This window comes from Schistocerca americana, chromosome 2 (assembly GCF_021461395.2).
Source record: "Schistocerca americana isolate TAMUIC-IGC-003095 chromosome 2, iqSchAmer2.1, whole genome shotgun sequence".
Taxonomy (NCBI): domain Eukaryota; kingdom Metazoa; phylum Arthropoda; class Insecta; order Orthoptera; family Acrididae; genus Schistocerca; species Schistocerca americana.
In genome coordinates this window covers 149,302,054-149,328,923 of record NC_060120.1, presented here as the reverse complement: position 1 = coordinate 149,328,923, position 26,870 = coordinate 149,302,054, and the positions used below count along the sequence as shown (strand labels likewise).

Sequence of the window (26,870 nt, the reverse complement as noted above, 5' to 3'; positions counted from 1 at the left end):
GACGCGCGAAATTTGGCATGGGCTTCAATGCGAGATGCCTTTAATAGGTTCCACAACGAAATATTGTCTCGAAATTTGGTAGAAAATCCGAAGAAATTCTGGTCGTATGTAAAGTACGCAAGTGGCAAGATGCAGTCAATACCTTCGCTGCGCAGTGCCGATGGTACTGTTACTGATGACTGTGTCACTAAAGTGGAGTTATTGAACGCAGTTTTCCGAAATTCCTTCACCAGGGAAGACGAATGGAATATTCCAAAATTTGGAACACGAACAACTGCTAGCATGAGTTTCTTAGAAGTAGATACCTTAGGGGTTGCGAAGCAACTCAGATCGATTGATACGGGCAAGTCTTCAGGTCCAGATTGTATACCGATTAGGTTCCTTTCAGATTATGCTGATACAATAGCTCCCTACTTAGCAGTCATATACAACCGCTCGCTGACTGATAGATCTGTACCTACAGATTGGAAAATTGCACAGGTCGCACCAGTGTTTAAGAAGGATAGTAGGAGTAATCCATCGAACTACAGACCTATATCATTGACGTCGGTTTGCAGTAGGGTTTTGGAGCATATACTGTATTCAGACATTATGAATCACCTAGAAGGGAACGATATATTGATACGTAATCAGCATGGTTTCAGAAAACATCGTTCTTGTGCAACGCAGCTAGCTCTTTATTCGCATGAAGTAATGGCCGCTATCGACAGGGGATCTCAAGTTGATTCCATATTTCTAGATTTCCGGAAAGCTTTTGACACCGTTCCTCACAAGTGACTTCTAATCAAGCTGCGAGCCTATGGGGTATTGTCTCAGTTGTGCGACTGGATTCGTGATTTCCTGTCAGGAAGGTCGCAGTTCGTAGTAATAGATGGCAAATCATCGAATAAAACTGAAGTGATATCAGGTGTTCCCCAGGGAAGCGTCCTGGGACCTCTGCTATTCCTGATCTATATAAATGACCTGGGTGACAATCTGGCAGTCCTCTTAGGTTGTTCGCAGATGATGCTGTAATTTACCGTCTAGTAAGGTCATCCGAAGACCAGTATCAGTTGCAAAGCGATTTAGAAAAGATTGCTGTATGGTGTGGCAGGTGGCAGTTGACGCTAAATAACAAAATGTGAGAGGTGATCCACATGAGTTCCAAAAGAAATCCGTTGGAATTCGATTACTCGATAAATAGTACCATTCTCAAGGCTGTCAATTCAACTAAGTACCTGGGTGTTAAATTACGAACAACTTCAGTTGGAAAGACCACATAGATAATATTGTGGAGAAGGGGAGCCAAAGGTTGCGTTTCATTGGCAGGACACTTAGAAGATGCAACAAGTCCACTAAAGAGACAGCTTGCACTACACTCGTTCGTCCTCTGTTAGAATATTGCTGCGCGGTGTGGGATCCTTACCAGGTGGGATTGATGGAGGACATCGAAAAGGTGCAAAAAAGGGCAGCTCGTTTTGTATTATCACGTAATAGGGGAGAGAGTGTGGCAGATATGATACGCAAGTTGGGATGGAAGTCATTAAAGCAAAGACGTTTTTCATTGCGGCGAGATCTATTTACTAAATTTCAGTCACCAACTTTCTCTTCCGAATGCGAAAATATTTATTGAGCCCAACCTACATAGGTAGGAATGATCATCAAAATAAAATAATAGAAATCAGAGCTCGAACAGAAAGGTTTAGGTGTTCGTTTTTCCCGCGCGCTGTTCGGGAGTGGAATGGTAGAGAGATAGTATGATTGTGGTTCGATGAACCCTCTGCCAAGCACTTAAATGTGAATTGCAGAGTAATCATTAGATGTAGATGTAGATGTAGTGCGTAGTGACAGCACCTATAGGCATTCACTTCTAGACTGAGAAGTTTTCACTGTGCGATCGTAGCTATTGAATAGACAAGCGTCTACAAAATCATAATTTTAATTTTCATTTCGTTTGTCCTCCCTTTTACACTACAGGGTGAACATTGATAAAACTGCAGGGATGGATTCCTGACCGGAAATTAAGGAAGAAAGGTCATATGAACATACGTCTAGAAATGCATCATTGCCACGGTAGATGATGCTATGGATGGAAGTACCTCTGACCATGTGTCGTGTTTTCCTTGTGCATTGCAGGCTGTGTGATTGACACAGCATACTGTAAGCAGCAGAATGGTCCAGTACTCATGTCAGAAACAAGCTGAGATGGTGTTTGTGTACGCTCAAGCAGATGGAAACAGTTTGGGGGCAGAACTCAGTCCTCCAGATCTGGTGTATGCACAGTCCACCACCTCCTTGACGTCCGTCTGAAAGATCTGTGATCACGCAAATGCCCAAAAAGGGCTTGAAATGTGTGATGTGGTTGGTGTCTGTGAGGGTACTTGTTTTGGTACAGCCGCGCTGCCTCTCATTCGTTTCCGTCTGCTTTACTGTACACAAACACCATCTCAGCTTGTTTCTGACATGAGTACTGGACCATTCTGCTGCTTACAGTATGCTGTGTCAATCACACAGCCTGCAACACACAAGAAACACATAGCACATGATCAGAGGAACTATCATTTGTCAGCACCATCTAATGTGTCAGCGAGGCATTTGTGCACAGATGTTCACAGGACCTTTTTTCTCCATTTCTAGTCAGAAATCCGTCAATACAGTTTGGTGGGTCTATTAATGCTCACCCTGTATATTATGTAGAGCTGATTATGAATTATGTGGAACAGTAGCAGAGAGAAACAGTTTTGGACTAACTGTGTACATTATCCGACAAGAAGTACCCAGACACTCTGCTTGGAACACTTTCAGTGAGATTTCTGAATGTCAATGGAGGAATGGCAGCCCATTCTTCCTCAAGAGCCAAAACCAGATAATAAAGTGATGTTGGACATTGGGGTCTGGAGCAAAAGTGACATTCTAAAAAAATTCCAAAGATGTTGCTTAAGTTTAGGTTGGGACTCTGAACAAGCCAGTCCATTTCAGGTATGTTATTGTCCACAAATAGTTGCCTCACAGATGCTGCATGGTCACGGTGATACAAGCAGTCACCATCTCTGAACTCTTCCTCTACTATGCATTGTATAGAATGCTGTTAAATGTTTTCATATCATTCCACACTTAGAACTTGCTTAAGCGTAGTAAGAGAACCACATGCTAACCACAAAAAATACCCCCATATGATAAACGTACCTCCTCCGTACGTTACTGTTGATGATTACACATGACAGCAGGTACAATTCACCAAAACCAAATGCCTCCATCGGATTACTCCAGGATGTAGTGTGATTCATCACCCCAAATCTCTCATTTCCAGAGATCCACTGTCCAGTGGCCTCACACTTTACATCACCTAAAGTGTCGCTTAGCACTGGTGTAAGAAAAGCTCAGCCGTTTGTACCCCATTCTTTTTAACTCGTTGTGCATGTTATGTTAGCTAGAATGCTGATAGTTCTTTTGAACACACAAATGATTCCTTCCACTGATATCATGGCTTTTTTTACAATGACCCTCTGCAGTGCTCAATGGTCCGTGTCCGTCAGTACATGAGGTCTGCCTGCTCTTGTTTTAGCTGTGTTTGTTCCATCACACTTTCAGTTCAGTCAACATGGGCAGGTTTAGAAGGATTTGAAATGTCCCTGATGGGATTGTTACTTGTGACACCAAATGACTAGTCAGCACTCGAATTCACTGAGCTCTCCTGACTGACCCATTCTGCTGTTACTGCTTCTCTGGTGATAAGTCAATACTCCCTACCTCCTTAAAATGGTGGGTTCACCTCTCATCACATCTGGGGTCAGTTCCACATGACATACGGGTGTTGAATTGCTTTTGATCAGATAGTGTATCTTAATAGAGAAATAGTACTAATTTTGTTATGATTGTCTTACATTGCAACACATTCATGCTACTTCCCATTCTGTGCTGCACTTGGGAGCGACACTCATCAGTACACATTGTGACAGCAGCTAAATTGGATGAAATTGAAGTCTTCTGTGTTTTTGTTGTATTAACTAAAGCCCACAAGACTTTAAAAAAACCATGGAGTGGATCCTATTAAGAAATTTAATAACTGTAAAGAGGTCATTCATGTTCTTTGTGAAAATGTGGAAGATGATTAGAATATGTTCTTCAGTATTTGTGCTTGGCCTTAGCCTATTTTGAAAAATTTTTGAACAGGATAAATTCAGATATGAAGAAGCAACACACAACTCTGTTTAATTGTGTGTCATTCTTCCAAGGACATTGTTTCTTATGATTAATTCTCCCTCAGCAATCAACAAAATGTTTGTTCAGCTATATAAACTAACCAATTACTCTTGCTTAAATAAGCTACTAATAAATATAATGTATATTTCTGTTGTGACTATGTGACTTGATAAAGCATTTATGAACAAATTTCGTTACTCACATGGAGTATGTCACCAGTTTATGATTCTAATTACCAACCTACTTCCTATACCTCTCCCATCCTCTTCAGTTTAAAAAATAGTTATTAATTATCTGCATCCTCCTCCATACTCCACATACCAATTTGAAATGATTCTACCACATACAGTGTTCTAGGATCTCTTCCTATTCCATTCATGTGTGTAGCACAGAAAAATTACTTCTTAAATTCCTCTGTGCATGCTGTAATCTCAATGGCTCCAAGCAACAAGCATCTGAGAGGACACACATTGTTCAGTTGAGCATGCAAAGTCATACAGTGTAGTGACACCCAGAGCAGCACAGACCTTCAGCACATTGACCTTAACATTGTAGCAGAGTGAGAGGTGCCAACAGTGGCGTGCCCAACAGCAACACTAGACAGAGTGGCACCATGGTAGGTTTTTAGCCGAGTCCCTGTTCTGTGTACGTTTTATTTATTCTGGTATTGGAAACATACGTATTATACACACTTATGACCATATTACTTTTGCCCAAAACTTGGCCATTTCCATTGCATTTTCTTTTCCTTGATGTTCATCTACTGTGCAGGAGCCAGGACACAGTCAACATTGAAGCATATGAGAAACACTCTGGACTTCTCCACAGTCACACTGAATACTATCTTGCCAGATTAACCTTTGACTTGCCAACTCCAGATTTCAGTCTCTTCAGGGACTTCAAGTTGTCCATTTCTTTTCACAGCCAGGAGGTAGAGTTTCTGAAACTCTTTCCCAGCCAGGGGGAAGGTAATTTGTTGCCCTAAATAGTGGCAACCTAGCTTTCTTATCAGTGTCTCTAAGTGCTATCGATGTCCTAAGGAAACTCCTCCTTACTTCAGTGGTTGTGTGTGCAGTTCGTGCCCGTACAGAGGATGCGTTCTCTCCTGCTACACTCCCCCCCCCCCCCCCCCCCCTCCTCGGTCACAGCTATTTTTCTTGGAACAGGAGGTGGTGCTATTCCTGTGAGGTGTTAAAGCCATTCAACAGGAATGGATTTCAAGCAGCCTGTTACAATCCTGCAGGTGTCATTGAGAGCTATGCCTACCTGTTTGGCATGTGTTGAATTACACTAAACAGGACATGATTACTCTCCTGCATAATAGTACAGTGTAAGGACAGAGGTTCATAGAGTTTCAGGTTGACTGCTTCACTTTGATGCAACCAGCTTCCATAGAAAATCGTACCTGGCAGCTCTGAGGAGAATGAACATTGCCAGATCGTATTCATCATAATTATAGGGGCCTAGAATCCAGCATGATCGTTGGTGTTCCGTTAGGTACACAACAACACAACACACTTATTCTGGTGTGCAAAGCCAGTAATTTGAGTAGCAGCCATTATACATCTGATGTGTTAATGTCAATGGCTGTGTCCTATCTTTGAGGCCTCTGTGATTTTATCTTTCAACAAAATAATATCACAAATTACCTGCACTGTCCTGACCTACCTTGATATGGAGGATGTGGCTATTCTCCTGGCAGCACATTCTCCACAGCTCTCAGTCGTTGAAAACACCTGGTCATGGCTTACAGTGGGATGGGCACGCCATCATTCACAACCACTACAATTAGTGAACACTGGCATATAGCTGAAGCATCATGGAATGACAAACTCATGTATGTCATCTGAGGTCAGTTCGAATTGATGCTCAGATGGATTAGAGCTGTAGTTGCTGTGAGAAGTGGCAGCTCTGTGTACTAAATCTCACACCTTTATAAGTCCAAATTACCTACATATTTAATCATGTATTCTTCATACTGTACGTATATACATAATAAGCAATATTTTACTGTTTGCTGTCCTTTGTGGACTTGCAGTTGAAATGATGGGTAGTACTGTATCTGTATCACTCACATTTTCAGAGATACAAATTTAAACTGTATTTCCCACTGTAAAGGAACATTTAGAAGCGGATTTCAGCAATTGTGCTCTTGCTTTTCTACCTTTAATTTCAATTCCTGTATTATCTTTGAGTGCCTGAACCGTAACATTGGAGCCACTGACAGGCTTGACATATAATGAGAATTTCTTTGGGTTTTGTGAGACGTCTTTCTAAAAGATTCTGCAGTGGTTGTTGTTAAAGGTATAATTACATATTCCTCTTGTAATAGCCAAACACACATCAGTGTCTGTCTATTTAGATGCTGTTTGTTTAGAAGTGTCTTTAATAGTGACGGTGTACCATGGAGTGTCCCTATGTATCCACTGCTTGTCTAACTATTCTTCTAAACCTGAGCCACAGTCCCTCTACATGCTCCTGCCCAGAGATAAATGTGTCATAGGTTCCAATGTATGGTATGAAACTCTACCAAATATAATGTGTCCAGATATTATGGTCCAAAATCTTAGAACATATGTGTGTCTGTTCAGTTAATTTTACAATATTGTGATACCTGCACTGAATAGTAATAATGAAATGTTAATGGGTTCACCATGAAGCTGAAATGTGAGACTATTAGAAGTAAAAGATACATTTTTTTTCCTAACTGCACAGAACATGAAGTGTTGTATTAAATTTTTTGTATACTAGAACAAATATATTTGTTGAAATACTAAATTTGGAAATGAATTAACCATGCTTTGTATTTTTTTTTCTTCTCTAGGGCTCGCTGCGTAATATATGTCAGATAATGACATGATTATTACTAAGATGTTCCAGAATAGCTGCTTATAATAACTAATCTTTATTCACAACAGATTGTTTCAGCATTTATCACCATTGTCAGTTACGTCTAAGCTGATGTGACCTCCATATTATGTCATTAGTGAACTGTCTTCTTACAGTCACTGTTTGAATAAGATGGTAATTTATATAAATACATTGAAAATAATGTGTTAATTATGGTTTGACAGTAATTTGACAGTTCAACACTTATGACACTGTAGTCTCTCTCTCTCTCTCTCTCTCTCTCTCTCTCTCTCTCTCTCTCTCTCTCTCTCTCTCTCACACACACACACACACACACAGTGCCATAAAAGTTGAACTGTCAAACCATAATTAACATATTATTTTCAATATATTTATGTAAATCACCATTTTATTAAAACAGTGACAGTTATAAGACAGTTCACTAATGATGTAATGTGGACATCACATCAGCCTAGACATACTTGACAATGGTGATAAATACCAAAACAGTCTGTTGTGAATAAAGATTAGTTATTGTAAGCAGCTATTCTGCTGATGCATCTTTCTAATAATCATGTCATTATCTTGCTTCATATACTGCGTATTATGTATTGTTGGTAACAAAACTTCCTTGGCAACTTTAGTAAGGTCTTCCCTGCATATTACCTGGTAGTTTCCCCATCTGAACAGTTCCACACACTTCAGAGTACATGCATTTTCCTTCGTACCAGTCATTTATATGAATTCTGATGTGATGTGGAAGCAGCTTTAATGTAACCAAACTTGAGCGTTAGTTTCTTATTTATCATATCTCACTGCAGTCTAATTTTGGAACAGTACACAGTATTACATTTGTTTGGGATCTCGAATTGAAACATAATCCACGTTTATTTATTTACAGTTTAGCATACTTATAAAATAAAGCCTTTGTATTGTTTGTTTGTGTGTAATGTGGTAACTGCAGACTTGCATGACAATCTTTTTCTCTTATTTGTTGTGATTCATAAATTAGCTAACATTGCATACTTTTGTCATTTTAGGAACTGGACTTGAATCATCAGAGAATAAGAAAACTTGAGAACTTGGAGCCCCTTACTCAGATAGAACGACTGTATTTTCGATGGAACCTAATTAAAAAAATTGAAAATTTACATACCTTAGTTACATTGAAAGAGCTTGAGCTGTATGATAACCAGATCACAGTCATTGAAAATTTGGATACACTTGTCAATCTGGAGTAAGTGTTCTGATTCATATGTTTAAAAAAAATTTCAAGAATTACACAGGACAGAGAGTTAGCCCATTTTTGCAACCATATAATAAAAATAATGTTTTAGAATTATTTATAGAACTTAAATACTGCTTATGTACAAGTTGATCTTTGGTTCACCTGTCCATTTACCAGTTAAAGTTCCTTGCCTTACCACTGTTCACAAGTATTTTTTTATGTTTTCGAAGGTATTATATTCGAGACGGTCAACATTTGAGGTATGTGTAATTTGTTCTGCTTGATGTCTCATTCTACAGGACTTGATGTCACTTAACATTCTCGTCACTCTCCAGTTCACTCTTTTTGTACCATTTGAAAACAGTAGCATGATTGAAAAGGTTTAATTTCAGTAAATTGTTATTACTTTTTTTTCTCCACAGGATTTTGGACTTGTCCTTTAATAGGATACGTGAAATAGGAGGCTTACAAAACTTGCAGAAACTTGAAAAATTGTTTCTCAGTTCTAATAAAATTGCGAAAATTGAAAATGTTAACTGCTTAAAGAAATTAGTTCTTCTCGAACTTGGAGATAATAAATTGCGGGTGAGTTAAGACTTATGTAGTGTCTAACAATAATTCATTCTATGCTTTATATATATGTAATAGAAAGTGTGGAATGGTATTTGTTTTACTTTGATTGGCGGAAGCGTTTTCTTTTTTTTGTGAATATACTAAAAGTTTTGTAAATGAAGAATTTAAAAGTCACAGTTGTTACATGATTGATTGTAGTAACAGGGAGAATGTTTGTATTAAGCTCATGGAAATATGGCAAATGAGCAGAATTTAGTAGCAGAAACCCAGAATTCACTAATTTTGTACTGTCTTATTGATGATTCCTTACAGTGAACATTTCCAAAATAGGATCTCTTACAGGTTTAGTGGATGTACTTTAATAAAATAACTGTCAGTTTATCAGTAGGCCTCAGTCTGAAGAAACAAATATTTTGCTTCAATGTGGTGCCTAATTTTTCAGAAACACAAAACTGATGGCACCATAGGTTTCATTTATTTAAAAAACGTTTCATTCTTTAGACACGACAGTATGGCTAGAACAGTGACCAAAATTGCAAAGGAAATACTAGGCATGAGTGAAGGATGTTGATTTCATTCCATACCATACAAAGAATAAATATACAGGGAACTGCCCCTTTATTCATGTTATTATTTGTTTACTACTACTATTACTATTATTATTAGTTTGGTTCTGCAATGTCTAATACAGTTTTTGTGTGTATTGTATCTGTATCTGTATTTGAATGTTATTGTTCATTGAGTATATGTTGCTCATTCACAGTAATATTATTGTATTCTGTTGTTTCAGAAAATAGAGAACCTTGAGGGGTTAGATACCTTACGACATTTGTACCTTGGGAAGAACAAAATTACAAAAATTGAGAACCTGGAGTCACTAAAGCAACTAGAGATCCTTAGCCTACAGGTATTTCACAAACTAAATGGAAAAAGTTTAATCTTAGGTATTACTTGTTACACTGAAAATAAATTGTATTGTCACAGTAAAGATTTCGTTTTTTTCTTGGTAGTCCATAATGTATGTTAGATTACTCATAAACAAAATGAATATAGAAAATCTCACTTAACTTTGGAGTACCTGGGGCAACACACACTTTTACTATTGTCTGCTTGCTTCTCAGCCAGCAGATTAAGTTGTGTGTATTGAATGGTGTGGACTGAATACTACACCCTCTAAAAAATTATTACTTTTTTTTTCAAATGTGAGGAGAAGTGAGCCGTACCATGAAGTTGTTAAAAAACTAGAGAAAAAAAAGTGCCTTAGTTTGTAACTTTTTTTCAGGGCAGTTTATAGTTCTCTGCATCTTCCTAAGTGGAGAGCAATAACAGATGGAATTCTTAGCTGTATATTTGAAGGCCAGGCTAAACTAGAGTTTTTCACGTCCTCTCCAAAGAAAAAGAAAGCTTTGTGATAATATGTGTATATTTGTAGGATAGGTGTGATTTAAGATAACTGATATGTTACATAACTGTTGACAGAATTATGAAATTTTACTCTTTCTCACAACACAGTTGACCTGTAGCAGTCCTACTGCACTAATTATAAACCCTCCTGAGAAAAGTGCTAAAAATTATGATAACACATATTGTCTTTGATAGTGGCATAAACTTCCAGGTAGTACACAACTCAGCCCATCACAAGATATAACAATACCAATTTAAATACTGTTTTGCCACGCTGGTTAGCTGCATGGTCTGAGGCATCCTGTCACGGTCCGTGCGGCTCCCCACGTCGGAGGTTCGAGTCCTCCATTGGGCATGGGTGTTTGTGTTGTCCATAGAATAAGTTAGTTTAAGTTAGATTAAGTAGTGTATAGATTTAGGGACTGATGACCTCAGCAGTTTGGTCCCATAAGACCTTACCACAAATTTCCAGATTAAATACTGTTTTACTCCACAACCAAAAAATAGTTACAACACTCACTTTTTGTGGCCAGAATTTGCCTTCAGGCGATGAAAAGTGTAGAACCACAAAAGAAATGTATAAAAGTAAAATTGACACACTACCTAGCTTTTTAAAGTAGTAGTTTCTGCCTTGAGGAGGAGAGAGAGAGAGAGAGAGAGAGAGAGAGAGAGAGAGAGAGAGAGAGGGGGGGGGGGTACCTTGAGGAGGAGGAGAGAGAGAGAGGTATGTTGGAGGAGATTAAGAGACAAGGACAACTCCCTGAGACTCCAGGATGAGATAGACCCACCTGTGATGAGGATTGGTTGACAAAAATGGAGGGGAGCCATCTGAGAGAGTAGGTTGGAGATAGTACATTGATATGCATTGTGCCAGGGCTGAGTGAGAAATAAACTGTCCCCACCTATCCCATTCTCCTATAGGGGAATATTAGTTCCGAAGACTAGGTCATGTGTCACATCCTGAATAAAAGTACTGTCAGACATTCTGTTTTATAATTTGTTAGGTTTCTCAACTGAATCTTCTTCTTCTTCTTCTTCTTCTTCTTCTGTGGGAGCTCTACAGCCCTTGCTGAGCTTTGGCATTTTCAGTGATTTTCCTCCACATTTCTCAGTTGTTTGCTGCTCTTTTCCACCCACAGACTCCCATACTGGTGATATCTACTATTATGTCGTCAATCCATTTTCTCTTGGCCCTCCCTTTTCGCCTAGCTGAATGGATCACACCTTTCATAATTTTCTTTGGAATTCTATCCTCTGCCATTCTCTTCATGTGTCCCAGCCATCGTATTCACTGTGATTTCACAAATTTTACTATGTCCCTGTCTTGTATTAATACCTGTAATTCACTGTTGTAGCATATTCTCCAGCCTTCTTCTTCCCTTATTGGACTGTAGTATTTTCCGCACAAAGGTTCCTAGTGCATTTTTGTCATGTTCTGTCAACATCCATACCTCTGATCTGTACGTGATCTCTGGGTGGACTAGGGCATAATATATTTGTGGTTTTGTTTTTCTTGTAACAAGGCTATTTCTGAAAAGTTGCATATTTGCAAAGTAAGCTCTGTTTCCTGTTTATATCCTTTCCCTTATGGCCTTTCCAATACTGTTATCATTTGCTGTAAGGGCTCCCAAGTAGTTAAAAGAGGACACTCCTTTGAAGTATTTACTGTTGATGTTCAGATCTTTAGGGGTTCTTTAGCCTCAGATTGTGACATTACCATACATTTTGTTTTGTTTTCATTTACGTTGAGGCCAATTTGTAATGCTTCTGTTTCCATTGCCTGATATGTTTCTTGGAGTGTATTGATATTTCTTCCTACAATAGTAAGGTCATCAGTGTACGCACATATCTGGCTAGTTTTCATAAATGTGATCCTCTTTTGTTGATTTTATGTACTACACTATGCAGGGCTGTATTGAATAGGACCTTGCTTCATGTCGTTATTAAAGTCAAATCTTTCACTTGTTCTGCTAAAGACCTTTGCTTTTGCTCTTGTCTACATCATTGTCATTCTGACGAGTCTTACTAGCTTAGCACATACACCAACTTCTTCCAGTACTCTATATACTTCTTGCTGGATTATGCTGACAAAGGCTTGTTTGAAGTTGACAAACAGGAAATGCAGATCTACGTCATATTCATAGAACTTTTCCATTATTTGTCATACCACAAATGTTTGATCAGCTGTTCCTCTGACTGGTCAAAAGCCACACTGATAGTCCCTTAGCATGTCTTCTGCACACTTCTGTATCCTTTCGTTTAATATATTTGTGAAGATCTTACAGGCTGTGCTTAGGAGTGTTACACACTAAAGTTTTCACATGCTGTTCTATTCCCTTTCTTATAACTGGGGATTATTATTCCATTTTTCCAATTATCTGACATAGTTTCCGTTTCCCATATACATGATATTAATGTGTGCGGTTCCTTTATTACAGCCTCTCCACCAGCTTTTATTAATTCCAGGATTATGCTGTCTTTCCCAGGGCCTCGATTATTTTTTGTCCGCCTTAGTTTTGATATTGTTCACTTTGTCTCATCAACCAAAAAAAATAACATTGTTGGTGTCTTTATCTTAGTTGAAAAAGTTGTAAAAACATGTTGCTCAAAGTTTTATCTATCTTGTAATTAATTGTCTTTGTGAATATTCATCACAAATATCTTTAATGTGCCAAAAGATTAAAAACTTTCTAAAGCTAAGATCGCACAAATATTTATTTATTTAAAACAACCGATAGACTTTGCCATCATCTTCAAGTCTGTAACAAAGTGCATTTACATGGAATATGTCTCATAAAATGAGTTAAGATGTAATATTTAAGATAAAAGTTGTAATGTTTTTGTGACGTAACAATCATTTGTGAGCAGTATATATATGGGCATGGCTATTTGCTTACCAAACTAAAACTTTTTTCTCAAACACTACATCTTAACTCATGTTATGAGACATATTCCTTGTATGTGCACTTTTTTACAGACCTGAAGATGACAGCAAAGTCTGTCAAAACCAGTTGTTTTAAATCAAGAAATACAGGGTGTACATAAAGTCCAGGAACACTTTCAGTTATTTGTTGCACAAGAACCAAACATTGTACTGATATCATACATGTGTCATTTTGAAGAGAAACCCTTAAAGTTTTTTCATGTATACCAACACCGCGTAGTTTGGTAATTTGCTGATAGTCAGCACTAGTCGCAAACTTGGCGAGTTTGGGTGTGGAGCAAGCTGTTTCATGAAATGGCCTCCCTGATCACCAGATCTCACTCCGTGTGACATTGTTTTCTGTGGGGACACATTAAAGATCTGGTGTATGTATCACCTCTACCTCATGATGTAGCAGAGCTCCGGGAGAGAATATGGGAAGCGACTGCCACAGTCGACGATGCCATGCTAGGACGGGTATCGCAAGAATTTGATTACAGTATTGGTGTCTGCTGGGTCACTCATGGTTCTTTATGTACACCCTGTACTTATGTGATCTTGGATTTAGAAAGTTATTAGCAAGTAAAACTGATTGCTCCTTCTGTCTTCTCAAAACGAGACAATTCAATCAAAGTGTCAATAGATATTGTGTGAAAGATTTTATTGAGTCAATAATATTGTCACACTATTTCTTCTTCAGGAATCTAATCTTTGTGTCCTTCTTTTTATATATGTTCTAGAGTAATCGTATTACTAAAATTGAGAATTTGGAAGAACTTACAGCTTTGGATCAGTTGTATTTGTCAGAGAATGGTATCTCTGTGATGGAGGGTCTTGAGCACAACAAGCAACTTTCAACCTTAGATGTAGGAAGTAACAAAATACAACGCATCAGCAATACAGAGCACTTGGAAAGGCTCGAAGAGTTTTGGGTAAGTTGGTTCTCTTTTCTTACAGGGAGATTTAGTTAAAAGTTTAGTTTTTGTTTTACATAAGATACAGAGTGCCCCAAGAAGAATTGTCAGTATTCAGGAATAGAACAGAAACAGTCATTCAAAGCTAAGTAGTCCAGTAAACATGGACACTAAAATGCATACCTCAAGAGCTACGAGCACTTCTTCAGCTTTGATACTGTGAAATAAATCTCTTCTACTGCAAGCTCTTTGGTGTCATATTTTGGGAGGAGGTAATGTGGACCAAAAGTAGAAAAAATTGTCTAGAAAATGTGGGCTGTAGCATGCAATACTTTATGAGCTATGAGGACTTGTTCAATAGAGGGGATATGTTTCACAGTATCAGAGATGAAGGAACTACTCATAGAGCACGCATTGCAGAGCCCACTAGACATTTTTTCATGCAAATGATGGTTCTTGTTGTAATCCTGAATACCCACCTTTCCTCCTGGGACTGTGTGTATAAATTAGTTGTATTTGACCTCAGATTGTGGAGCAAAAACTGTTATTTTATTATAGCTGGGAGGAGGAGGAGAAGTCAAGATTTGTTCATATCAGAAGTACTTGCATTTTTAAAAGTTCTCAGATAGGTATCTGGCTTTTGTTGCTCAATAATATGGAAAATTGGATAGTGGTGGGAACTTGTTATACAAAATACAATTTTGCATTGAAAGGTGAATTTTTAGAAAATACATAGGCATGATAACAATCTTACACAATTTTACTGAAAATTGTTTCACTAACTGTAAAATATGTTTCTGACAACTACAAGAGAACAAAATATTATGAAAACAAGTACTGACAAAAAATTGATACTAATTATTGATACAATTCTAAAGTTAAGTTTTCATAAATTCCGTAACCATTATTACAACAGAATAAATCATAAGGTTAATTTCACTGGAAATTGTATCAATAAAATTGTATTCTTGAAATCAGCATTATCTGTAGTAGGACCACCTATAAATTACATTACACACAGCTAAGTGGTGCAGTGGTTAGCACACAGGATTCACATTTACAAAAATTAGAGTTCAGATCCTCATGTAGCCATTCGTACTAGGATTCACCAGATTTAACGGACTATAAGGTTAACTTTTTTCTTCAAAACATTGGCTCCAAAATTCAGGTGCATCTTGTACTTGAAATTAATATAAAAATGTCCAGTGTTTGATTTAAAATTCCTGCCAGTCCTAAAAATGGTCATATATTCGATTCTGTGGGAAACCTATCTCTGTTTGCAACTTTGATTTCAACTGGCAGCAGCAGCATACCAATATGACGAACATGAGTTGTGGGGATTCACAAACCTGCTAACACTGTCACCCTCCTGCCCTTCCATCACAAAACCCAGAACACTGCCTAGCCTATTATGAGTCATTGCAGTCTGTGGTGCCAGTGAACTTGAATGGAAAGTGATTTGTGTTATCAGTAACAGTACAATATTTTTGTTAGTAATTAGTTTTGTAATGAAAAAAATAAAAGGTATTCGTGTGGTGCAGGTTATAAATTGAAAGTAATATAGCATATGCAGAAGAATAAGGAAACAGAGCAGCATTTCAGCCCTCCAGCATCAGAAAAAAATCATTCGCATTTGGTGGCCTAGTAAAGAAGAACAGAAAAAATTGTAGAAGAATAAATGTGCAAATAGAGGACTGAATGCAAAATAGCCAAAACTGGAAGATGATGTATTGAAAGGGATACAAGGACACTGTCAAAATGGCATTGGAATTAGTATTAAAATGATTCAAATACATACTCATAAACTAGCGCTACAGTGGAGAGTAACAGACGCCAAGGGGGAGTTGGTTGGTGTTACAGGGCTATGAAGCATCATGGACTTAGCATATGAACCAAAAACAAAATACCTCCTAAAATGCAATGAAAGTATGAAGAGAAAATATTATCTTTCCATTGCTTTATTATTCATCTTCGAAAGAAAACCAGTGTATAACTAAGCCAAATAGCGAATATGGACGAAACTCCTCTGACATATGATGTACTGAGTAACAGAACTTTTACCATGAAAGATGCTACAACTGTACCTATGAAAACAAATGGACATGAAAAAATGCACTACACTGTTGTCTTTGTATGTTGTGCTGATGGTACCAGACTTAATCCAGACCAAGTGAGGTGGCACAGTGGTTAGCACACTGGTCTCACATTCAGGAGTACAATGGTTCAAACATTTGTCCGGCCATCCTGATTTAGATTTTCCATGATTTCCCTAAATCACTTCAGGCAAATGCCGAGAAGATCCCTTTGAAAGGACACAGCCGACTTCCTTCCCCATCCTTCCCTGATCCAATGGGACTGATGACCTTGTTGTTTGGTCCTCTCCCCCCATAATCAACCAACCAACCAACTTAATCCAGTAACCATTTTCAAGTACAAAACAATGCCAGTACCTTCTGAAATACTGCCAGTTGTTGTTGTTGTTCATGACAAGGGTTGGATGGACAAGGCTGGTATGAAATTATGGATTAACTGAGTGTAGGAGAGAAGGAAAGGTGCTTTAATGAAGAAGAGTTTTCTTTTTGTGCCTATCAGTGTAGTAATCATTTGCAAAATTCTGTGAAAGAGAAATTGGGACAGGAAAGTACAGAGACTGCTGTTCTTCTGGAACACTTATTTAACAATTGCAATTGATTGATATCTCGATAGATAAACCATATACAGTGTATATGACAGAGGAATGGAACAAATGGATGATGAATGAGACCCAACATTCACACCGAAGGGAGATTTAAAATGACCCACAGTCAAACAAGTGTGTCAGTGGATATAACAATTATGGTCTAGAGTGAGAGAAGACATTGTTGTTAAATATTTCAAGAGGGGTTGCATAAGTAATGCTCCCGATGGCAGTGAAGACTGCCTTATGCATGAAGAGGACAACAATGACAACAAAGAGGAATAAAAAGAAGAAGAAGGAGGAGGAGGAAGTTCAAGTGAAGATTTCAGGAATTTTAAAGGTGAGTTTGGTTTTATAAATGAAGATTTTATTAGTCTGGCTTTGCAATCTAGTAATGAAATGGGTAAAAATGTTATTTTAAAAAAAACAAAATGCTTAAAAAATAAGGTGTCTCTCATAGTCCGTGAAGTTCAGTAGATGTTTGGTCTAAATCAATTAAGATGAATGCTGGGACGATTCTTTTGAAAAGGTCTTTGTCTCCATACTGGCTCTAACTGAACTCTTGCTCCATCACTAGGGACTTCACTACCGACATGATGTCAAACACTAATAATCCTTCAATTTGTATAAATTACATCAACGCTAAGAGGGCATAGCTGTTAATGCGACAGTACGTGATGAGGGAAGGGATAGATTTGGTTAAAATACATCATCACAAATTCTTCTTAAAAATATTATGTTAAATCTCAGTCTCCCTTGCTATGTGGCACCTTTCTCAGTGGTAGAAACAACAATCACAAATCAGGGAAAGTGTGCGCCTCACAAAGGCCTGCTGTCTATGAAAGTGTGCACCCAACAGTGCTTGTATACATCAAGCATGCAAAACTGATCTGTTACCTGTTATCTTTCATCTTGTTAGGATTTGGTTTGGAATATTGTGTGGCTATGTGTGTGTACTGTTTGTATGTAAACATAGGCTAATAAGGGATCTTCAGAAAGAACGACCCTACTTCATAGCTTAATGTCTATATTGACACTCGTTGCAGGAGAATAAAACTTATATTGGTTAAACACTCATGACTAGGGTTTAAAATGAGTGCCATTTGATGGTTTAAGTTCTGTGTATGTATTTCGGGTCTGAAGCAACTTCTTATGGCTCTTTATTTTTAATTTTGTTTTTGTTTTTTAAGAAACATTTTTATAATAAAATCCATTGTCAAAATGTTCTGTTACTGTCTTTTTTCGTAAATTCGTGCATTTTTTAATGTATATTGTAGTCATCAAATTTTGTATTATTAAATTTCACTTGAGTGCTGCATTTGCATATGAAATCAAAGGAATCACAATGTGTCAAACTGCATTTGAGTGTGGTATTTGCAAATTATGTTATAGGATTAAGAGTGCTGGCCACCAGAATGTTAAGAATTTGTTCATAGACATGTATTTTTACTGACAATATGCCTTTTGACCACAGTTACTCAAATACAATTTACAAATTATTCTTACTCATGAAAGAGGAAATAATAATTTGCCTATTAGCAATTACAAGATTATCAGGATCAGTACCAGGGTGTTTAAATTGTGGTTGCTAAGAGACAAACGGAATTGGCAGGTGGGCTTATAGATGAGAACTGTATTGCATTTTATCAGTTGGTGATCAGGCTGCTAGTGTCGCAGTGGAAGACATGCTGCAGGTCGTCTGGCATCATCTCTTGGCAGCGTGAAGGCAGGACTACTGGGATTGGTTGGCCATATGGCCCAGCAGCATGTATGTGAAATGTCTTCTTTCCATATCACCAGCAACTGTTCCTCTAAGGCAGTCTCTTTGCGTGCTCCAGAGCTATGTCTCTGGGCGTATCCATACACTAGATGGGTCGCTCAAATTGTTCTCCGGCCAATCAAATTATTGTTCAGCATCCTAATCACATGTTGTGTGTCATCCACAGTTCCCATGGCTGGACAACCATATGCAGACATAATTGTAGATGGAATTCCTTCACTGGCAAACTCCATGTCACCAATTAAGAATAGATACCCTATGTCCTGTACATTTGTCACCTCCACCTGTGCTAAAATTTCCTTCCACTTCAGTGTGATCTTTCGCACATTTCCTTCTGCAGGAAAGCACATGCAAGTGCCAAAAAGACATTCACAGCAAGTATTCTTTCCCTTTGCAAACTGCATATTGTCATTGCACAGTAGCATCTGATAAAATCATTCTGGTGTACGATAGCATGGGTGTCCCAGAAAGGGGGATGCTCTCTTCTGTTGGCCTGTTGGCACCAGGCTCTGTCTCCCACAGGGAAGGCCAGGGACTGGGACCAGGAGTGGCAAGACCTCTATTGTGAGATCAATTATAATATATTAAGAATAAAATAGATGAGTTAATTTATGGTAAGCTCCAAACTGGTTCTTGCAATATTACTCAGGATCTGTCACCTTCTGCACCTTTCCCAAATAATGTACTGTGTATATAAAGGCTTGTAAAAGTATAAAATAGTCGGCGTGTGAAAATTAGAATGCAGCAAAGCAAGCACTGTATGCTTTGACCCACATTTGGTTGTACTAGTAAGAACTCTCAGTTCGTGGATATATATTCAATTTCATTTGGATCTCGAGGACTGAATTCTGCCGTTTCTTGATCAGGATACACTGTTATACATATTTTAATAACTGAATAAGCAATAATGAGGAACAAAAGTTTTGAAGGATACTCCCATGTGATATTAAGCTGTGAACAATGTTGCGACTTTTAAGTGGAAACCAGAGATCTAGATTAAATACTTGACAGAAACAGATTATGTTTGATCTTTCCTGTATAGCATTTTCCCCATTATTTTTTGGCTCCTTCCTTTGTGCTGTAATGGTAAACTGTTTAGTGGTATAGAAACATATTTCTATATCTCTGTTATGTTGAATGATTTCCAGAGAGATGAAAGCTCAGTAACCTAGTGTACAAAATACCTCACTTCCCATGAAAAGTTACTTTGCTTCCATTTCTCATATTTCTTGAGGCTCCTCCCCCCCCTCCCCCTCCTCCTCCTCCTCTTAGCACTACCAATACTACTACTACTACTACTACTACTACTACTACTAATTCTTTCTTTCATTTGTGATTATTTTAGTGTTTGTTAAAGGGAAGCCTGTTGTCAGTCTTACTATTTGTTATACAGTAGATTACACTGACAGGGTGTATACACTGCAGGACAACCTGGAAATCCAGGAAAACCCGGGAATTTTTTATCTGGGAGAAAACTGGGAATTCTGGGAATTTTTCATTGTTTTAGTCTTCAGTAAAATTTTTGTAGTTTTGGCTGGTAAGAACTGATAGTCCAACAAAGAATTTTACTGTATCCCGCCACTGCAGAATAATACTTCAGCTATAAAACATAAATGAGGGAATAAAACCAAAATAAAACTCAAGTTGCAAAGGAATTGCGCCATTTACAACAACAAAACACAGTGCACACACACGCACCTGCCAAAAGCAAAATATATCAAAGGGTTTAGGGCGAAGACAGTTGAATACTTCCTAACAGCTAACTGCTTCCGATGAGCATGATGTCACAACTATTTACATTAAGTTAATTTTGAGCAGTTGCCGGTGGGCTTATACAAATGTGCAGTTGAGTTTCATGTGAGCAGTACCTTCTCCTGTTTCTCGGTAGCAAGATGCAGTTATGCTACCCAGAAAAATTTTTCTGGCTTGCCAAAGCTGCCACATTGGTGCCTGCACAGGGCAGTCTGGGTTGTAGTGCGGAGGGGGCAAGTGTCCCATGTCTACTTTTAGTGATTTTGCTGCTTCCCCTTCATTTACAGTTCACACACCAAATGAAAACAAAACGGATTTCTGTGGCCGGGAACTATCAAATGAATTATAATACATTTCCATAATTACGGAAGGCTAAAATATGTTATTAGTTTCAGTTATCTGATTTTATTCCCACATTTTTGGCAGTCAAGCATTAATTGCCTTGCACAACAGTGAAGTTATTTTTGTCGGTTTGCTAAATAAATGTGGCTTTTATTAATCTTTTCCACAGAGGCAGTCAGTTTATGAGAAACATAAGTGTTTCATTCCACACTATTGGCTAGTTTCAACTCTTAACTGAATTTAAAGTGCACATTTTTATCTTCTGGCATGTGTGGCATTATGCCATATTAAGAACCAAACGTGAGACAATACAGTACTGATACTCCAAAAAAATTTGCATCTCAAAAAGCACATTAAAAGCTTAATATCAGGTTCGGCCTTCTTCACTGTGAATCTGGACATTTGAATGTGCCCTTTAAGCTGAATTACGCAGTTTAGTATGGTATACAAAATTCCTATGCTCGTGGAGTATCCTGTGATGTCCTGTTTCTTTTATGACTTTGTGTAAGATCTCCTAATGCTACGTGTGTTACAAATATATGGGTTGCAGGAAAATATTGCAAATGGTTCTTCAAAAATCATTATTTTCAAAGGAAATTTCCTTTCACGCAAGATGACTTATGTCATGTATGAGAATGTGCAATAAATTTCTTAAATCAGAGAGTCTGACTCTCATTTCAAACTTAACACTTCGAGTACCAGCCGCTTAGAATAATTTCAAGCCCAGAAGACAAGACATTAATGTTGAGGGTTGAATAACACTTAGGCGGTTTGTTGTTCTACTTATTTTTATTTGTATGAACTAGTTTTCGGCTTACTAGGCCATCTTCAGATAACTACTGGCAATTGTTTACAAGGAGCTTGTTTTCTTGTGAACCAAACATTCTGGACTAAGATACAATGCACTTACATACGATCTTTAGTTGTGGTATTGTCTTTGGAATTGTCAAATGGGTCTTTTGACGAGCCGGGCCATATCAACAAGGCTGACAACATGAACGCAGCTGGAGATTAAATAAATCAGTCTCCACCTTTGTTGAACATGTGCTCAAAGAAAGACACAAATATCTAACACACACAGAAGTGCTACATATAGACAACAAAGGCAGGAAACTCAGCCGACTAGAAGCACTTTAAATTAACAAACACTTAGCCCTAAATCCCCAGCTGGCTCTAAATGACCAATTGCAACTGAGCACATCACTACTCTTAAACTTTACACAATAAAGTAAACCTGCTACTAACCACAAAGTGTCCCAATAGTAAACAAATTCACACCCCAATTTAATGTAATATCCCTTATTTGTTTACATTCCTAACTGTAACTCAAGTGTAACAATGTAATATTTTGGTATATATTAAAGCACAATTTTTCTAATAACAAAATGTAACCCCCAAAGAAAACATCGCTGTTGTACAGCCGACAATTAGTGTCCAGTGCAACTGTTCACAACAAATGCCAAAAAATTGTAATAATGTGTATTCTAAATAATTCTAATTGTTGTCATACATGGTGCTGACAAACCATAAAATGTGATTTATTAAGTTAAAGAACAGTTTTACAGAACATAAAGTCAAAAGACCCATTTGACAATTCCAAAGACAATACCACAACTAAAGATCGTATGTAAGTGCATTGTATCGTAGCCCAGAATGTTTGGTTCGTAATAACACAAGCTCCTTGTAAACAATAGCCAGTAGTTATCTGAAGATGGCCTAATAAGCCGAAAACTAGTTCATACAAATAAAAAAAAGTAGAACAACAAACTGCCTAAGTGTTATTCAACCTTCAATATGGAATTGTTCTATCAAGAAGCGACGGAAGAATCCATAAATAAGAGACATTAATGTCATTGTTTAAAATTTTAATGGCACATTTGTGTGATGTATCTTAAAGTGAACACACGCTAAAAAGACCAATATTGTTCGTGAAATCTTAGCTTTTCAAGTAGTTACACTATGTACATTAATTTAAACCATTAATTTTTCCTCTATGTGTATTCACTCGACGTAACGGTGATGTTGCTAATGGCTGACTACATCATGTGTGCTATGCTCTGAATGTCTGCTGTCATCGGCTGGTGAGATCACGTGACATGAGCTATGATTGGCTTACAAAAGCGCATTGCAATCTCTGTTTCAATGCTTCGGAAACTAAAGTGCTGTGTTTGGTGGAATTTGAATTTATAATTTCATAATACGAAAATATGCAGCATACGTGTCGCTGCACATCAAATATCTTTCCAAAACATGTTTCTTTCTTCTTTTTTTGTTTTTTCCTCCCTTACTGTGTTTCATTTACTGAAGTTGTGGGAAGTTCTACACTGGTGTATAAGAATTGATTTTTTACAGTTCTAAGGGAAAGTACACTGTCGCTTATCATGGAAAAAGTGTATTTTCACCTTGAAAGAAATGTATGTTGATGTGGGAAAAAGTGCATTTTTAACTGGGAGATCTGAGATTTTTTCCCCCTCCCCTTTGTCCGCATGTACTTACTGACTCATGATTTTCCATTGTTACAATGATATTTCTCTTTTCTATGATTCATTGTTTATATGTGTGATTTTCTTTTGTAGATGAATGACAATCTAGTTGATGATTGGTCTAACGTTGAAGTGTTGACACGCAACAGACGATTGGTCACCGTTTATTTAGAACGCAATCCTGTGTCGAAAGACGTCAACTACAGGAGAAAACTTAAATTAATGCTTCCCTGGATTTCGCAGATTGATGCCACACTATGTAGGTGAAGCGAGGAAATCATTATTGCTATGAAAATTTTACCTACATTTAAATGGGCGTAAATGTTACAGTGAATACCATTGTATGCATAATATGTAACATTTTTCTACTAACGTATTCATTGCTACAAATATTTTAACAGAAATATAGTTACTGTGACTATATTGAATTATTCACGTTGTTGTCATAGTTTCATTTCTTGAGCTTTGCTTTATTTGTAAGAAGCTTGTTATTATAGAAGTCTGACTCTAATCTGTAATTTAGAATCTTACTTTTTATATCTATTGTATATGTTATTGAAATAATGTAGCATGGTTCTATTTGTCCTTTGACTATCAATGTCGTATAATTGATGTTAATTTCAAAATCATTGTGTCCAAATGTTTTTCGTCTACGTGGTTTCTGTAGTCATTGTTTCTAATTGTGGTTTCATGGGCTCTTTTGTCATTTCAAAAAATGCATTGTATATATTGCACAGCTGATAATATGGTCAATAAGGTTTGCATGGCATTGTGTGCTTGTGCTTTTCAAAATAACAATCTTGTGCAGAAAGTACAGTGTAACTGAAGCATGAGACAATGAATGTTGAACTTGTAACTACAGTTTATAATTAGTTTAAAATTTTGAAAAAAGTATGTTGTAGTACCTTTAATGTTCCACCTTTATACTTGTATTTTGCATATATCATTTGGATCTCAACCCCTAATTTTAATCTGTTATTACTTGTGTTGTTATTACTACTACTACTAATAATAATAGTAATACTACTACTAATAATACTAATACTAATAATAATAATACTATTATTATTACTATTATATATAATACTGTGACATCATTTCTTTGCCTTCAAATATGTGCTTATCACATATGTCATTCCCATATTGGTTCCCAGTATTTTGATGGAGCCTGCCAGCCGTTGGTTGTCTTTGATTTGACATGTTAATTAGAAAAATATTATTGAGTTGCTGCCCTGCCTCATTCTGAGAGTGTTCTGGTAACAGACATAGCTGTGAGAAGTTTATTTTTTGAAGAATTACATCATTTAAAGTGGTTTCATTATGTTGTTATGATATAGAATGTATTTGCATTTTTGTAGGTTTTATGCCTCTTAAATTTGCACTTGCCATTTACAAAAGTCTGTCAAAAACTGATTTTGTTGGAAATGTTCCTCTAAAAACAGAGGGGGGGAGTGCAGTTATTAGTCTGAAAGTTTGATAAATCAATTTACTTTGTCTGAACAACATTTAGTATAATGTGGTCTTGGAGTCTTCTTAGAGTAATAATTATCTTCCTTATAAAGCAGACAACTGCTATATTTTTATTGTAAAAATTGTTGAAGGAGTAAAAATGAAAGTTCTTGATCTGTGTCCTGAATATATATCATGCCTGTATTAAATTTTACAGGTGTGTCGCCCACACATGGGGGAATGTTTTTGGCTGGTGATCACACACTTGGCTTCAGGTGTTCATAAGTTATCTCCTCATAAGACTGGAACAGTGGACGGGCTGAAGACAGACTGTACAACAGTGTGGTTTGCACAGTTTTAGAAATTGTAATTTCAGCAATTAGCATTACTTTGTTAAATTATTTTCATAGTGATGCACAACATTTAATGTAGTATGCAAACAAAATCACAATGAGAACCACCTTCATGAAACAGTAATGCTGTTGAAATGTAACTAGAACTTGTAACCACACTGAAGAGGGTACTTTTCTCATCCTGTGATGACCTTTGTCACGATGGATGTCTCTGGTTGGTTTCCCTCACGTTATATCATGTCCAGATCAATGAAATTCATGTTGTAAAGAAATAAAGACAGTGTTATGGCAAGAAGAACTGGTTACTGTTACTGCCATTTGTATTAAGATTTTAAAATCCAGATTTTAATAAACTGCCTTTGATCATAGAGAGAAGTTTGTTGGGTTACGGAGAAGCGTGCTGGGCTATGAGACTGTGTACGCTCTTTACGTGACTCATAGGCAGGGCACCCTAGTTACTTGTGGTTGTTGTGACATAATGTGCCATATTTATGAATTCTGAACAATGCTGCTACAGAAAGGACAGATGTTAAAGAGCTAAAAGAGTTTATGCTTGCATTAGAATAGAACCGAAGATAATGTGTAATATTTTCAAAATCTCCTTTCATATACTGCATATTTCAGAAGAAAGTGCTTCCAGATATAATGGCCAAACAGAAAGTAAATGGTGAGGGTATTGTAACTGGATTCTTGTTCATAAGCTGTTCCATAATATTTTCATTTGAGATATTATTAAAACAAATAACAGCTCTTTAGAGAAGAGTAAAAATGGATTAATGTTTGTGTAAATAAGTGATATTGTCACTTTCAGATTAATGGGAATGGTCAGTTCATCAGTTTGCAGCTTTAAAGTATTAATATGCCGATGATAATATTCAGGTGAATTTTCCTTTACTCTCTCTCTAATGTTCATTAGAAGAAGGAGTGGGTAATTAGTGATTCATTCCATAGGCAGTAACATGGAAGAGTATGTTGTGCCAAAAATATGTTTGAGACTGCTTTTGAGTCAACTATGAAACAAATTATTTCATGAATCCTATCATGATAACAGTTGGACAGATATTCTTCTTGTTTGTTCTACATTGCAATTGGATATTTATTGACAGCTGTGGGAATTTGTAAACAATGTCAGTGTTCTAAAAGAAAACTTTATTCTAGCCTTCATTGTCTGCAAATGACCCTGAGTGAGGATACACTGAAGCTATTTGTAAAGCACTGTTACAAATCAGTTCCTGTTGAAATTTTGGCTCACAGTTTATAATGTTTTAACATGTTATGAGAATACTGTACCCGATATTTGCATTCATTCTGACATAGACAGTCAGAACAGTGGATAGGATCTTTATCCTCTACAGAAAGTTGTAAGCATACATTGATTTCCTTGAAAATAGTTGATACTATCTGCAGAGTCATATTTGGGACCAAATTCATAAACATGTATATGTGAAACAAATTGCACCAACTGTTTAGATTACCTGAAAACCATTAGTGGGAAGTATAAAATCTCTCTCTCTCTCTCTCTCTCTCTCTCTCTCTCTCTCTCTCTCTCTCTCTCTCACACACACACACACACACACACACACACAGAGAGAGAGAGAGAGAGAGAGAGAGAGAGAGAGAGAGAGAGAGAGAGATATTGCCTCTGGAATATTATTGCCAGGACTTGAGAAATGTTATCAGGGGACTTCTACGAATAAATGCTGTAACAGGTGACTTGTATGAGTAAATGACAAAAATTATACATTTTGAATAACAGTGCACTTTATTTGATAAATGAGGCTATTCACATTTCAAATGTAAATTTATTGCTTTTATGTTTTATGCACTTTGTTTGCATCGTTGAATATTAGTGTCTTCTGCTCTCATGACTTTTCTCATAAATGTTGCCAATAGTAGTCAACAAATTCTGGTGGATACTGTCACGAAATATGTTAATGCTTCAAAAAATGCTTACAGCTAC

General features: G+C 37.1%; 1 protein-coding gene across 1 annotated transcript in view; it reads left to right on the top strand.

The window, feature by feature from the left end:
- Positions 1-25,278, top strand: part of LOC124593672 (protein phosphatase 1 regulatory subunit 7) — a 76,240-nt gene extending 50,962 nt beyond the window's left edge. Inside the window, exons 4-9 of the mRNA XM_047131965.1 lie at positions 8,073-8,269; positions 8,683-8,845; positions 9,624-9,740; positions 13,901-14,092; positions 23,202-23,367; positions 24,775-25,278. Coding sequence (XP_046987921.1) covers positions 8,073-8,269; positions 8,683-8,845; positions 9,624-9,740; positions 13,901-14,092; positions 23,202-23,367; positions 24,775-24,842 — 903 coding nt within the window. The 3' untranslated portion in view covers positions 24,843-25,278. The remainder of the gene's footprint in view (positions 1-8,072; positions 8,270-8,682; positions 8,846-9,623; positions 9,741-13,900; positions 14,093-23,201; positions 23,368-24,774) is intronic.
- Positions 25,279-26,870: the final 1,592 nt, after the last annotated feature.